Source organism: Mycteria americana, chromosome 3 (assembly GCF_035582795.1).
Source record: "Mycteria americana isolate JAX WOST 10 ecotype Jacksonville Zoo and Gardens chromosome 3, USCA_MyAme_1.0, whole genome shotgun sequence".
Lineage (NCBI taxonomy): Eukaryota > Metazoa > Chordata > Aves > Ciconiiformes > Ciconiidae > Mycteria > Mycteria americana.
In genome coordinates, this window is record NC_134367.1 from 84,300,657 (window position 1) to 84,314,123 (window position 13,467).

General features: G+C 42.9%; 1 protein-coding gene and 1 long non-coding RNA gene across 2 annotated transcripts in view; one reads left to right on the forward strand and one right to left on the reverse strand.

Annotated features, from left to right (window-relative positions):
* Positions 1-1,578: 1,578 nt before the first annotated feature.
* Positions 1,579-3,079, reverse strand: LOC142406992 (uncharacterized). The gene is made up of 2 exons (XR_012774768.1): positions 2,965-3,079; positions 1,579-2,363 (listed from the first exon to the last, which is right to left on the reverse strand). It is a non-coding gene; the product is annotated as an uncharacterized LOC142406992 (long non-coding RNA).
* Positions 2,239-13,467, forward strand: part of KCNK1 (potassium two pore domain channel subfamily K member 1) — a 43,740-nt gene continuing 32,511 nt past the window's right edge. Inside the window, exon 1 of the mRNA XM_075495907.1 lies at positions 2,239-3,229. Coding sequence (XP_075352022.1) covers positions 2,875-3,229 — 355 coding nt within the window. The 5' untranslated portion in view covers positions 2,239-2,874. The remainder of the gene's footprint in view (positions 3,230-13,467) is intronic.

The following is a 13,467-nucleotide window of genomic DNA, read 5'->3' on the forward strand; positions in this document are numbered from 1 at the left end:
TGAAATCTGTAATTAAATTATCAGGTATGTTAAAGGCTTTGAGTTAAAACAAGAACGTAAACAACGGTGGCTAAAACTCAGACTGTCCAGACGTTTGCTTTGGAAGCAAGAATGTGAACGCTTCAGTGACCCAGCTGTGCTGCTCTGCCGTTGCTCCCCCCAGCCCATGCCTCCAAAAACCTGTGGGGGAAAAAATCAAGTTATAAGAGCAGTACAGGTTCTGTTCAGCAGAGAGTCCTCCTTTTTCCTCTAGGCCAGCAAGCCTCCAAGTGTGAGGCACTTCTAAAAATGGAGAATGAGTGATTCATAAAAATGGAAAACTGAAGGAAGCCAGTAAATAAAACTGTTCAGCTACCCAGCCACAGTTTCCTATCACCACTGAAGAGAGGTGTGTTCTTAGGCAAATATTTTGTAACATTTAAACAAATATTTGTCTTGAAGGTTGGGAAAATTATGTTTCATAGCAAAGACATGCCCATTCCCTATCACGAATGCCACTGTACCTACCAGATGTTGCCATAAATTAGATAGTTTTATGAAACCTATTGTATCTGGCAAACCGAGTACACTTGATCAAAATGGAGCCCAGTGTGTCACACATGTTGTTTTAAATGACTTTTCTGTTACAGATGGAGATACTCAGTCATTTGGAATTTCAGGTGACAAGTGATTAAGTAATTGGATGGAGTTAGCCAAGCATACCAAATTGGTCAATGAGGTTCCTTGACCTCTTTTTCTGTAACGATGTTTAAATGCACGTTGTCTTAGTGTGATGCAATAAAACATTTTTTTAATACTCCCTTCAAAAGCCTGTCTGCATTACATTCTTTCAGACAGTATCCATTATTAATTGTCATTGCGATTGATTTAGATCGCCTTTTCCTACACATCACTGGTTTACAGAAAAAAAATACATTTTAAAGATACACTGATGCTGATGAAAGATGCTTAAGTGGTGGTGTAGGGATGTGACACCTCTGCCTTTGTCTGTCCTTCTGTCAATTAGCTTCTAGATATACAGCATAGATTTTCTTCAGTTGCTCATTTCAAACCCCTCCCCTAATTTAATTATGCTGCACCTCTGTCCGGTGCTACAATTTATACATATGAAGAAGGCACTTTGGAACCATTTACTTTGCAACAGTTCAGGAGTTCAGCCATGGGGGAAAAGTTTATCTTCCTACCAAAACACCCAAGTACCCACAGTGCCTGCTCCCCGATTGTATGATCGAATGTGCATGCAAAAGGTGCACATGCACGCACACGACAGACGCACATTTGTAGTCCAGAACACATGTGCACTCCTGGCACGGCATCAAGAGTCTGCTTGCTGGGCCTGTCGGATATGTACCTATCACATCCCCCAAGTGTGCTATTTGACCATGCATTCAAGCAGCTGCTTTTTGCATGCATGAACACATTTACGTTTTGATCATCCAGCAAGAGAGGGGGGTTAAGCCCCTGGAACAACTCAGCTGTAGCTGGCAGTGGGGAATGGGCCAGGATTCTAATCTGCCAGGCCAGATTAATCCCACAGCCCAGTGTAGCTTTTGTATAAAAGCAAACGTTGACACATCGTTCTAAGTTTCTAGCAGGAAAGATTGTTTCATGCCTTTCATTTTTGTATTTTTTTCCCATTTTAGTCCTTACGGCTTAGAGGAGTACCTCATGGCTTAAGATACGTTGCCGGATTTGATATACTCTGTCTGAACTCACTGCTCAGCCCCAGTAAGTTTCTAAATTACAAGCTACTACTTTGTTTCCGTGACTGTACAAGTTGCCATCAGCTGAGACGTGAAAGGGAAGCGGCAGAACCCTGCAGGATGCGACCAGGAAATCTCCTCTCTCTCCTTTACCAGAAGCTGCCTTTAGTCACCTTAAGGGACACTTTGGGAAGCTACAATTTTCACTGCTCCTTTTCACGTGGGGGGGAACTTCTTTGCAGGTTAACGGTATGATCGCTGGCCAGAGTTTGAGATGGATGGAGAAAGAAGCATGTGAAGTAAAACTTGAGAAGATCACTGGTTCGGACCACACGGAGGGCTGGCTGGACAGTCTATTTGTATTCATCGTGGACACCGCTCTGAGCACTAGCCAGGTGCATTAAAAAGTAAGCACCTCCAGGAGTGCAGCACAGAAGTAAAGACTCATTTAGCTTGGATGGGGCTTCTGGAGGTTACCTGGTTCAAACTGCACCCCCACTGGCCCCATTTTGAAGTTACGTCCCAGTGGACCTGAGGGAGGACATTAACGCCTGCCATCAGGGTTCCTCCTTGAACACATCGCATCCCCGAACCGAAATTCAGCCTCCTGCTTCACACCACTCCGTCTCTGGCGTCACCGTCTTCTGCCTTGCCCAGCGCCTTTTGAAATACGAAACAAAAAAAAAAAACCCCAGTGGAAGGAATTGCTGGTTTGGGGGTTTCTCGCTGGGGGTGGGGCAGCGAGGCGAGGAAATCTCCAGGCACTTTTGTGTGGAAAGGGGAAGAAATCTCCGCGAGGCGCCCGGCCGCACGCCGCCCCGCCGCAGAGAGGGGGGCTCCGGCTCGGCCTCACCGAGCGGCAGCTGTGGCCCCCGGCGCTGCCACGCGTTACCCGGTGACGGGAAAGAGAAAGGGAAAGAGAAAAGGCCGTCTGAATCGGCGTGAGGCGCCGGGGCCGGGCGGGCGGGCGGTTGGCGGCAGCAGGCCGTCCCTCAGCCGCGGTACCTGCACGGCGCGGCCACGTGAGCGCCACATCACCGCCGCTCCGCGCCTTCAAAGTCAGCGGCCACGGAGAGGGCAGGCGGCGGCCGCACCGGCCGCGCTCCCCCCCTCAGCCCCCGCTCCCCCTCGGCGGCCCGGCCCGGGGCGCAGCCGGCCCCGGCTCGGGAAGATGCTGCAGTCGCTGGCGGGCAGCTCCTGCGTGCGGCTGGTGGAGCAGCACCGCTCCGCTTGGTGCTTCGCCCTGCTGGTGCTGGGCTACCTGCTCTACCTGGTGTTCGGCGCCGTGGTCTTCTCCTCGGTGGAGCTGCCCTACGAGGACCTGCTGCGGCAGGAGCTGGGCAAGCTGAAGCAGCGCTTCCTGGAGGAGCACGCCTGCCTCTCGGAGCAGCAGCTGGAGCAGTTCCTGATGCGGGTGCTGGAGGCCAGCAACTACGGCGTCTCGGTGCTCAGCAACGCCTCGGGCAACTGGAACTGGGACTTCACCTCCGCCCTCTTCTTCGCCAGCACCGTCCTCTCCACCACGGGTAAGGGGACGGCGGCCCGCCCGCCGCCGGAGGCCTTCCGGGGAGGCCCGGACCCCCTCAGGGCCGCCGCGGCGGTGGAGGGGTTGTGTGGGACCGCTTTCCCCCGCGGCGTGGGAGCAGCCGGGCCTGTGGGCGGGGGGCCGGGGCCTGCCGCCCCCCTCACGCCCAGGGCCGCGGGGTGGTGCGGGGCCGGCGGCCGGACCAGCCCCGCGGCCCTGGGCGTGCGGGGGCGGCGGCGGTGGGGCCCCGGAGTAATCGTTACTTGCCGAACTCTCTTGTGTGAGAGGAGTATTTTAGGCAAGGTGCATCGCCCATATTTTAAACCCACCCTGTTTAGCATTAAGAGCCAGATGGCCGACTCCCTCCCACCTTGAAAATGTTGGTGCTTTTGAAAATCCGGCCAGGTGCCCATCTCTTTCTTTGAACTTTTAAATGCTTGTAGGGGTCTCTCCTTAAGCTCTGGGTCTCCTCTGCATTTCTTTCGGCCTGAACCTGGGGAGGGGGGGAACTGCTAACCTGGGTATAATAATCAAGTTAAATTTCAACTTTGTATTTTACCATCAATTTCGGCTTAATATTGGCATGTAAAAGACTAAAAGGTAATGCTTACTTGCTTCCCAATAGCAATTCTCACTGGTATTTTGAAAAGCTTAAGGAAACATTCCTTGGGCCATAGTTTTTATAAGCGCTTATTTTTACAACAGTCGTGTTTCACATAGGATTGTAGTGGACAGCCTTCTTGCTTCTTGTAAAGGATGAGTGCAGGCATTTGTGCTGGGAAGCTGGGCTGTGGTGATTTGAATGTGGCTCACTGAAACAAATAACAAAGGCTGCTAGAATAAGAAAAGCTTTAAAAAAATTACCCTAAAATTAGTCCAACCAGAGGGCTTTGAGTCTTGGCAGTACATTGATACTACTATAAAAGATGCAATGCTTTGCTTTTTTTTTTTCTCTCCTCCTCTCCCCCAAGTGAGCACTCTTTCTATTATGGGAAATATAATCAGCTGATATCAATAATGACATTTAATAATTTACTTATTTGATCTTATTTTGGTGCTTCCTGACTGATTTCAAACAGGCAATGCTTGTCCTAAAAATAGTTGTCACTAAGTATACAGATCAGGTTGTCTGCTTGTTGTAAGGAGGTTGTTTTTTTAAAAAAGTAAAATAGGGTTATGAGTGTCCCTGTAACACCTCCCCCCCCCATCTTAATAACTAGAGTTAGAGTTTGTAAGGAGAAAGTGACATGCTTGTGACAATTAAGTGCTTTCAGTGAACAAATTTCTAAGCATTGATCAAGGTATAGTAATACTATTAGTAAGAAAAGCATGGAATTATGATAGTACTTCAGCACTTCATTTTTTTTTTTTTTTTCTTCCAGTAAAACCATAAAGCACTTAAGTTTAAAGGTGCCGAATTGACCTTATGATGCCTGTTTCCATTCCTAATCAATTACACTTTCTGGCACTATAAAATGTAAATTATTTTGTCCAAGAGCTATTTTTGTATTCATATTATTTTTGCTGTAAAATAATAACCCACACTTTCAAAGAAAGGGTATTAAAAAAGGTCCTGCTTTTCTATTTGTTTTTATACAGTGTAATGTATGTAACTTCTCATTTTTTGATCAGACAAAAAATGATCCGCAGTCCCTGCAGTTTTTTATTTTTAAATCTGGCAATATTGATTTCAGAGATGAATCAGTCCAAATATCTTCACGATCAGGACAGTGGCGATGGGACTGAGTTGGTAACACCTTAGTCCTGCCTGCTAAGACATAGCTACAGGATGTTTGGATTTGGTAGTACAGTTCAGGCAGACATATCTCTTTCCCACTGCACATCTGCTTAAGAGCAAGGCATAACCTGGCCCTGCATGTTTAGCTGATTTGATCATAGAGGCCCTACAAGGAGAGTTGAAAACAGAAGGTACCATTGTCCAGATTGAAAACCTTTTGGAAAACTCCACTTAAATGGCATACGCTTAGAAAACACTGGGGTCTGAAATGCATATGTTATCATTATTTCTGTGAATTTCAGAAACTGAAGTTCATCTAGTCATCATTGACGTAATAGACTGGGCATCAAATGGTGGTACTTCCTTCTGTGTCCAATAGTCCTTTGGGTTGGGCCCCTTTTAACGAAATCCATCTGTTTCTTGTCTTATGCAGTGGCCTTCAGCTTTACTTGTTTCCTATTTAATATAAATAAGAACTTGTACAAGTAGACAAGTATAAATCCAGACCAATACAGTATGTCCAACACTTGCTCAAATTCTTCCCAGAGCGCACAGGTTTCCAGTGAGGTGCATTTTTTTCCCCCCCAATTAACTCGGTACCTGTGCAAGAAATCTTTCAAGTCTTTTGAAATGGTCATTAAAATGCAAGACAAGCAAGCAGCAGAACCGCCTGGTCATCTCAAACAGCTGTTTGGAAGTGTCTGAACAGTCAAAAAATGCTGTATTATTACAAACTGCACACCTGAAACACCTTCTCTTTGCTGAGTACAGTAAGGACAAATGCAGAAAAGAGAACGCTGGTACTGATGGTACCAACTGAGGGTTGCTTCTGTGCATAAGTGAAATTGTAGGGAGCACTGGGATGTTCCTTATGTTCTGCTGACTGAATTTGTCATTAATCATGTAAATAAATGCACACCTACCCCTTGTACAGAGGACAAGGCTTATTTCTCAGCCTTTTAGTTTTCTATATAAAGCATGTAGGCAAAGTGTTTAATTTTAGCATCCCCAACTCCATTTCTTGTTCCCTCCCATCCGTATTATATTCTTTGCCTTCTTACTTACTAGAGAAAATCCTTGAAGAAAATGATAAAGCTAGTTAAGAATTTGTAAAAATTCTCAGATGGAGGAGTTTGCAGAATAAACACAGTAAGGCAAATCGTTACTTGAAAGCAATTTATATTGCTGCACACATGGACTGTCACAGGACTGTCACAAGCTGCCTGAAGGACGGGCAAACAAAGGGCAGTGAAATGGACTGGGGGTGAGGCTTCAGCAGTTTATAGCAGTGAGTGGCAGCAGGTTTCTCTTCTAACAACTTTATTCCTGCCTATGCAACTTAAGCAGTCACGCAGAATGCCATACGAGCAGTGTGCAAGAGGAAGAAATTTGGTCATTAATCATTGACAGCATAAACACTAAGAATATATAATTGTATGCATTTAAATAGCATCTGTCTTGGAAACTGTAATTATGACCTCATGCACATCTATGGTCATCGCTTGTCTCTGTGCTAGATGTCATGAATGATCTTGCTGAAGCAGTTGTTTCTGGCTGGCTTTATTGTGGGGCCATCTGTAAGAATGTGTTATTTCTAAGAATAAAAATGAAGTAATTATTCACGCTTGCTCTCCCAGGTAGTGTGTTTTCGCTGTTCTTGGCATGCTGTTAGGCTTTAAGATCTTATCCCATATTGGTGCAATATGGGAATACTGCACGACAAGAATTGTAAGCAGAATGAAGTAAAAAAAGAAATTGATACTGGTTGTGTTGCAAGATATGAAGAGTAAAGTGGCTTCTGTTTGTTGAAGGAAAACAGATAGGGAAGGAAAGGAGATGCCAATTTAGGAACTTAGGGCCTGTATTTTCACATTAGTTTTTGGAAAGGGTCTTATCAGTGTAAGGATATTCCATGGCATTTTGTGCAAAAGGACCATAAGTCTTATTCTGACCATCCAGCTTTGAGTGTTTTTGCCTCCATTGCAAATATGACTGTGGGTTTCATTTAACATTTGGATACCAGAGGGATGCTGAGAAAGCTTCTGTGGATCCTTCTCTGTTGTAATAGAGTTGGCAAGATACACGTTACAAGGAAGCTAGGATAGCCTTGTCCTGATCTAGGGATTTGCAGAGGAAGGGTGAGAAGTTGCACCTTCTATGATGGCAATGCATGTTTTTCATTTTTTGGTTAAGATCAGGCTGGACTCTCCTCGGAGCCACAGGAGTCAAGATGGTAAGAGAAGGGAGGAGAGGGCTGTTAGTATTCAACTGCTTCTGAAGCCCATGATGTGGTTGTCTGCAAGGTGGTTAGTGCGTATCGGCATCTTCTCCAGAATTTAGCCTGTACTGGTTTCAGTGTTGGCGCTGAGGATGGGTGTATTACGCTACGTGGCAAGGAATGACGCCCAAAATCCATGATGTACTGAATTCAGGTTTCTGCTTGCCGTATTCTGAAGAGAGTAAGGAGCATCTATGCAGTAGTTGTAGCTAAATGCTGACAGTGGCTGTTACCTTGAAACTGCTTGGTTGAAGGACTAGTAAAGAAACAATATGGCTTTCAGGGAAAGTTTTGCATTCAAGTTAAGTAGCTTATATGAGTCTTACTGGACAGCAGTATGAGGAGTTAATATTAATGCATATGTCATTTGATTCGCAAGGGTGTTCTCTGTTAGGTCTGATTCTCATAAGCATTGCTACTGATGATTTGCAAGAGAAACTAAACTATGCCTTTATTTATGAAAGATAACTGACTGGGAGGTCATGCTGGAGTCAGTGGATGTACTGCAAAAGAAGGTGCAGTCCATATGAAGAGACCAGGGAGAGAGAAACCTTTTAGTCTCCATCATTTTCTCCATGTTCTTCTTTCAAGAAGTGGTCTTTCTCGCTTTTCTTCCCCCTCAGGGGAACAGACCCCACATCCAGTGCATATTTAGTGTGCAGTACAGATCTTAACAAATCCATGGAAGATTAGGGAATACCATGAAAGCGTCATGATGCCTTTGTAATGCTCCATTGTAAGATTTGTAGGCTCTTAAAATAGAGCCCTCAGGTGGAAGAGGCTACTTGGGTCTTTCATACCTTATGGAAGAATGTGAATTTAGCTTGATTAGAAAGAGGATAGTTCACAGAGGCTTTAGGGAAAGCAGAATTTTTGTCCCTTACTTGAATTTAATGTAAAATGCATGTTTTATTTTGCTGGCATCAGAATATGTGATCTGTGTCCCTGAGGATGCCTGTATTAGCTCATTAATACGCACCAAATAAATAAGTTTCATAATTCTTACCAGATGTATGTCTAGACACCTGTCATAAGATTCTCTGTTGCCTCTTGTATGAAAACGTACAAATTTTGTGATGGTTTAAACTCCAGTCAATCTCGCTAGTAGTCACCTCTGACTCCAGCAAAAAACTGTTTCATTGTACTACTGGTCTGACTGTAGCACTGATGGATCATTTAAATACGTGTGACAAATTGCAGCTATTCGCCAGGGTGGGTATGCCAAACTTTGCGAAGGAACTTTGTTTCTCTTTTAGTTGTTTGTTACTTAGTAATGATATCTACAGGAAAAGGTAATTTGCTGGGGATGATCTAGGAGACAAAGCAAGATTCTGCTGTGCTGTGCAAGAGTGGTTTTTATACTGGAGTGCTCCTAAGAAAAGCAAAGGAAATGAAGAGGTAGGTTGAGAAAGATGCCAGAGGAGAAGGATTGCATTCAGTAGGCCAACAGTTTGGGCACTGACTTAGGATGTGAGAAACCACATTCTTTTCCCTTCTTTGCTTGGAGGGATTTGAACCCATGCCCCAGGAGAGTGGTTGAATGCTACAGGGTGTTCTGAGACAGGGTAGCCATAGCTACTGTCCCCAAGGCTGTCCCCTTCCAGACAGATCAGCTGTCCTGAAACCAGGTGTCCCACCTCTCGGATTAAGTAGTATAAACATGAAGTGAAAGAATCATTCTGTCTGCCTGTGTGTCTGCTTTCCTCTCAGGGAAAATTCCTGTATTTTATACACCATAGAACAGCTCCAGACTTGCTGCTGTCATATTCTAGTCTGGCCCCAGGGTTAAGATGCTGTCTCCTGGGATGTGGGAGGTTTCAGCTGAGTTCTGCTTAATGCCATTCCAGGACAAGGATTTGAACTAAGGTATTCTAGCTGTCTTCAGGAGGAGGAGACAAAAAGACTACCATCTAGGGAAGCTGTAAGAGGAGGTAAGATGAATATGTATAGACTAGTACTGAGAAAAAGTAGATTGGATGCTTCTGGTCTCCCTGTCTTACAACACAAAAACATGGGAACATTCAAAGAAATTTAAAAAAAAAATCAAATTTAAAACCAGAAAAGGAGGGACTTAAGTTTAAAAAAGAAAAACCACAAACAAACCCACCAAAAATCTCTTGTATGAATATCTCCAAAATACCTGTATTTGTCAAAATTCATTATAATAAACTCTTTGGGAAGGATATTAGGCTCTGTGCTTCAGGACGCAAGCCACTCTTTAGTTACCAGAGATGACACTTACCAGAGATGAGCCAACAGACCGGTCACATTATCTCTGGTGTGTCCAGGACAAAGTTCTTTTTTTCTCTACTGAAGTAGGCAGTAGCGGAGAGGAAATCCAGCTCTGTCCTGTCTTGTGTTCTAGGCAGGGTGGCATCTCCTGGTTTCTTATGTGAGTACAGCAGTCAGCTGTGCCAAACTCCTGCTTGTGCTTGCTGAAACAAAGGGTGGCAAGAATAGCTCTAATCCAATGTTTATGCTATATAGGCCAATAAGTAGTAAACCCCATCTCCTGGCAGAAATCAGAGAAGCCATGGAGTAGCATGACTGTATTATTGTTTGGAGCAGTGCTGGCTGCTGACGGATGGAGTGTCTCTCTTACAAGCTCTATCCTCACTTCTGTGTCCTGCTGTTCCACCTGCTTTGCTAAATTCCCCGTGATGAGGAGCCAGCCCAACAGCTCTCCACAGGTGAAGGATTGCAACTGCTGCCTCTGTAGTCCTTCCATGTCAGGTCTAGAGTAATTCTTCCTCTGCTTGGGGGGAAAAAAAAAAAAAAAAAATTAAAAATCACAAAACCAGTCCATTGAACTTAGTATGATACAGAGTGTAACTGGGGTCAGGATTGAGTTAATGGTATTTTGCCCTGAGCTTATTAATTGACTCATTTTTTTCTAAGTGTTAACTTTGCTATTTCTCTGTTTTTTCTTAAATTAGCTATGTTAAAATTATTTGCTGTTTGTCACAGACAGATTACATGGCATCCTGTTACTCTATTATTATTTCTAATTATTACTCTGTTTGGCTTTATTTTGTTCTGTGATATTTACATCTTTATTGAAAGGAAGAGAGTAATCTCTCAGAAAATTGCCTTTCATTAAAAAGTTTCTATCTGCAATCCTTTTGCAAAACTGGAATTTTTATTACCATTCTACTGACATGTTCAAATCAAATCCTAAACTAAAAGTTATGTACGCTTTCAGAGCAGGACTTCTAAAACTTAACAATCAAATCCTGCATTTCCTGACCATTGCTGAGTAGGATTTTCACTTTTATGTGAATATAATTTAAAATAAGTCTTCTTTCAAATCTGTAGTTTCTGCTGTTTTTATTTATTTGTTGGCTGGTTTTTGTTCTTTCTTTGTTTCACTTTGGCCCACTGCATCATCATTTTAATAATCTGTGGGGTTTTTGGATAGAAGAACATCATAATCTATGGAGAAATCTCTACTTTAGCCCCTGCTCTAGGTTAATTATAAATTAGGCCACAGGCTGCTAAACATATGAAGACCGGGATATTTCTTGGCATGTGCAGAAGTGGAATTTTAGCAATTTGAGAAAAATTAGGATACTTATGAGAGTTTTGATGCCTTCAGGATTAAAGAATAGCAATAAAAAGTTTCTTGGGAATTAGCTACCTAAATTCCTACTGTCTCTCTGGATCTCACCTCAGCTGCTTGAAGGTTATGTTATTTGTACAAAATTCAACCAAAGTCCTAGAGTAGTTACTGATGGTGACCCAGAAGACCCTAGAAGAAATGTGTCAGTTCACTTTTTCACTTAAGAACCTAGCTGAAACCTTAAACAGATTCTTATGTTTCTTATGAGGACAAAACAGTCATGTGGTCCTGGTTAAGATCAGGACTGAAAGGAATGAACGGAGCAAAGCTGCTGTGCTTCAAGTGGCTGTGCTTCAGAAAAGTATCGGAGTGGCTTTTGCAAGAACATATGGATTTGGTCTCCCCTGGAAAGAAAAAGATACACATTAATCTCTGAAAACGAGTATGAAAACTTCCTTGCAGGAAAAGCACATATAAGTCAGTGTACCAGCTGTCACCAGACCCCAAACATTTACTAACCGATGCTTCCTAGGTATTACCATACTCTGTACTCTAAATTGATTCTGTGCCAGTAGCTTAAGCAGCTTCAGAAGGTATCACAGCATCTTTGAGGAACTGGGGGAATGCAGATGCGGAAGCAGGGAGACGGCTTAGGCAGTATTCCCTGGCAGCAGCTGAGGGAGGAGGTTTGGCTGGGAAACAGGTTTTGCCAGGGGAACAAGCCAACCCAGTAGTCCTCTGAGTACTGCTTTGCTTATGTGTGAGAAAGTGAGGCTGTGCCCTCTGACAAACTTGTGTGCTATTTACCAGGAGAACCTTTAACAGCAGTTTTCCATCTTTCTCCTGAAAATCGTGAGTCCAGACTGTTGTTATGCTAACAAGGAGTAGGGGCTTTCTGCATCTTTTTACTGTCCTCTACTACAAAGTGAAAATTTCTGGATTAACCAGAACTTCTATACAGAACGCTTTCAAGCATAATTTAATACCATTGCAAATGCAGCTTTTGAGACAACTGGTACCACAAGAATGGGGTTTTGTAATCTCCTTTGCTCCTCGTGCATTTCATGTTCCACACACCGAATGTATTTCCTGAAGATGTTAAAAATAACTCCAGAAGCTTAAATGAAAAGGTTAAAATGTACCTCTGAATTTCATCCTGCATGTGGTATCCGAGTACCTCCTTCTGTGTCTTTCATTTAAAGACTGTTTAAATCAAATCAGCGGAATAACCTTAAATTATTTAACAGTAGCTACTTCACAAATGGTTTCTAAGAGTAGAAATATGGGGGGGGGGGGGGAGCCCAAACAACCAGAATTAGATATTGAAATTATAGGGTTAAGATATATATTGCACCATTCTTTACTTTTTTTTTTATATATAAGCAGCAGCTTAATTCTAATGATAGATGAACCTAGCTTCAGAATTCTGGCTTTTGCAAAAGAAAATTCATTTCAGGCAGCACTTAGATTTTGGCACTTAGTTTCTTTGTTGTACTGGATGTATGATATTGCTAGCTGTAGTATGCTGAAATGATTGTAAAAGGAATCCTTTTCCCAACTTTACTGAAAATATTTTATTTAGAGGTTAAATATTCTTCATTCAGTGTTTACAGTAAAGGCACTGCATTTAGTTGATATGACTATATGCCATTAAGATAGCAAGTAAGTTACACATTTGCTTCAGCATGTTTCCTGCAATGTTGGTAAAAGCTGTATACCAGGCTTTTCATATAGACACATACAGTGAAATTAAAAGTATGAACACATGGTCTGTTGGGGAAAGAAAAATAGTCTGCCCTACAGAAAACTATAGAACTACTAAGCCTGCTGGGAATTCTGTCACGAGTGCACATCTGCTTTTGCATCTTCTTTTCTGTTGTAATGCGCCTAAAGGTGATGCATGAGTATCCCGAAGCTAAGCTAAATACAGAATTGCAGGGAAAAGGTCTCCTGCATCAAGGAAAAAGGAGGCAGCCAGTACAATTTACTGTTGTTTCAGAAACTTCCTCTCCCTTTTTGTTACACACAAGGGTTAAATACATACTAAAACTATAATTATTTTAAAATGTGAGAAGATTTCTCAGCATTAAGAGGCAAAAGTGATCCTTCAGAAGACCTCAAATGATGGCAGCACTGGCTTACGCATGTTTTTATTTTAAAGCCTGTACTGAATTGAATCATACGTGACACTTGGTCTTTTACTTTCTTTGTCATTTTAAACCTACATGGCATGCTATGAACACGTATTTTGCTCAGTTGAGCTTTTAAAATGTGATTGGCAGGCTTAGACATTGCAACATGCAGTAGTAATGCCAAATTTCAGAGGCAAGCTAGAGTGGGTATCCTCCTTTGTTTACAATATAGTTTGAAAAGGGGTTTGTTACTTCAGTCACCAAAAGCGAAGGCAAAGCAAAGATTCTGATCTCACCTCCTCCCCAATAGGCTGGGATTGTACTATACATGGCTTTAAAGAAAGCTGTAGTGAAAAAAACCCTTTGCGTTCAGAAAGGGTTTTTTTCAATATGTTCAGAGAGCTAAAAAATTAAGCAGCTTGGATGTTTAACTCTTGGGGACTTCATTGTACAATCCTATGCATCTCACTTCATAAAAGGGGAAAAAGAACCCTAAAAATTGCTTGTTGTATTTAAGATTAATGTGAGAAGG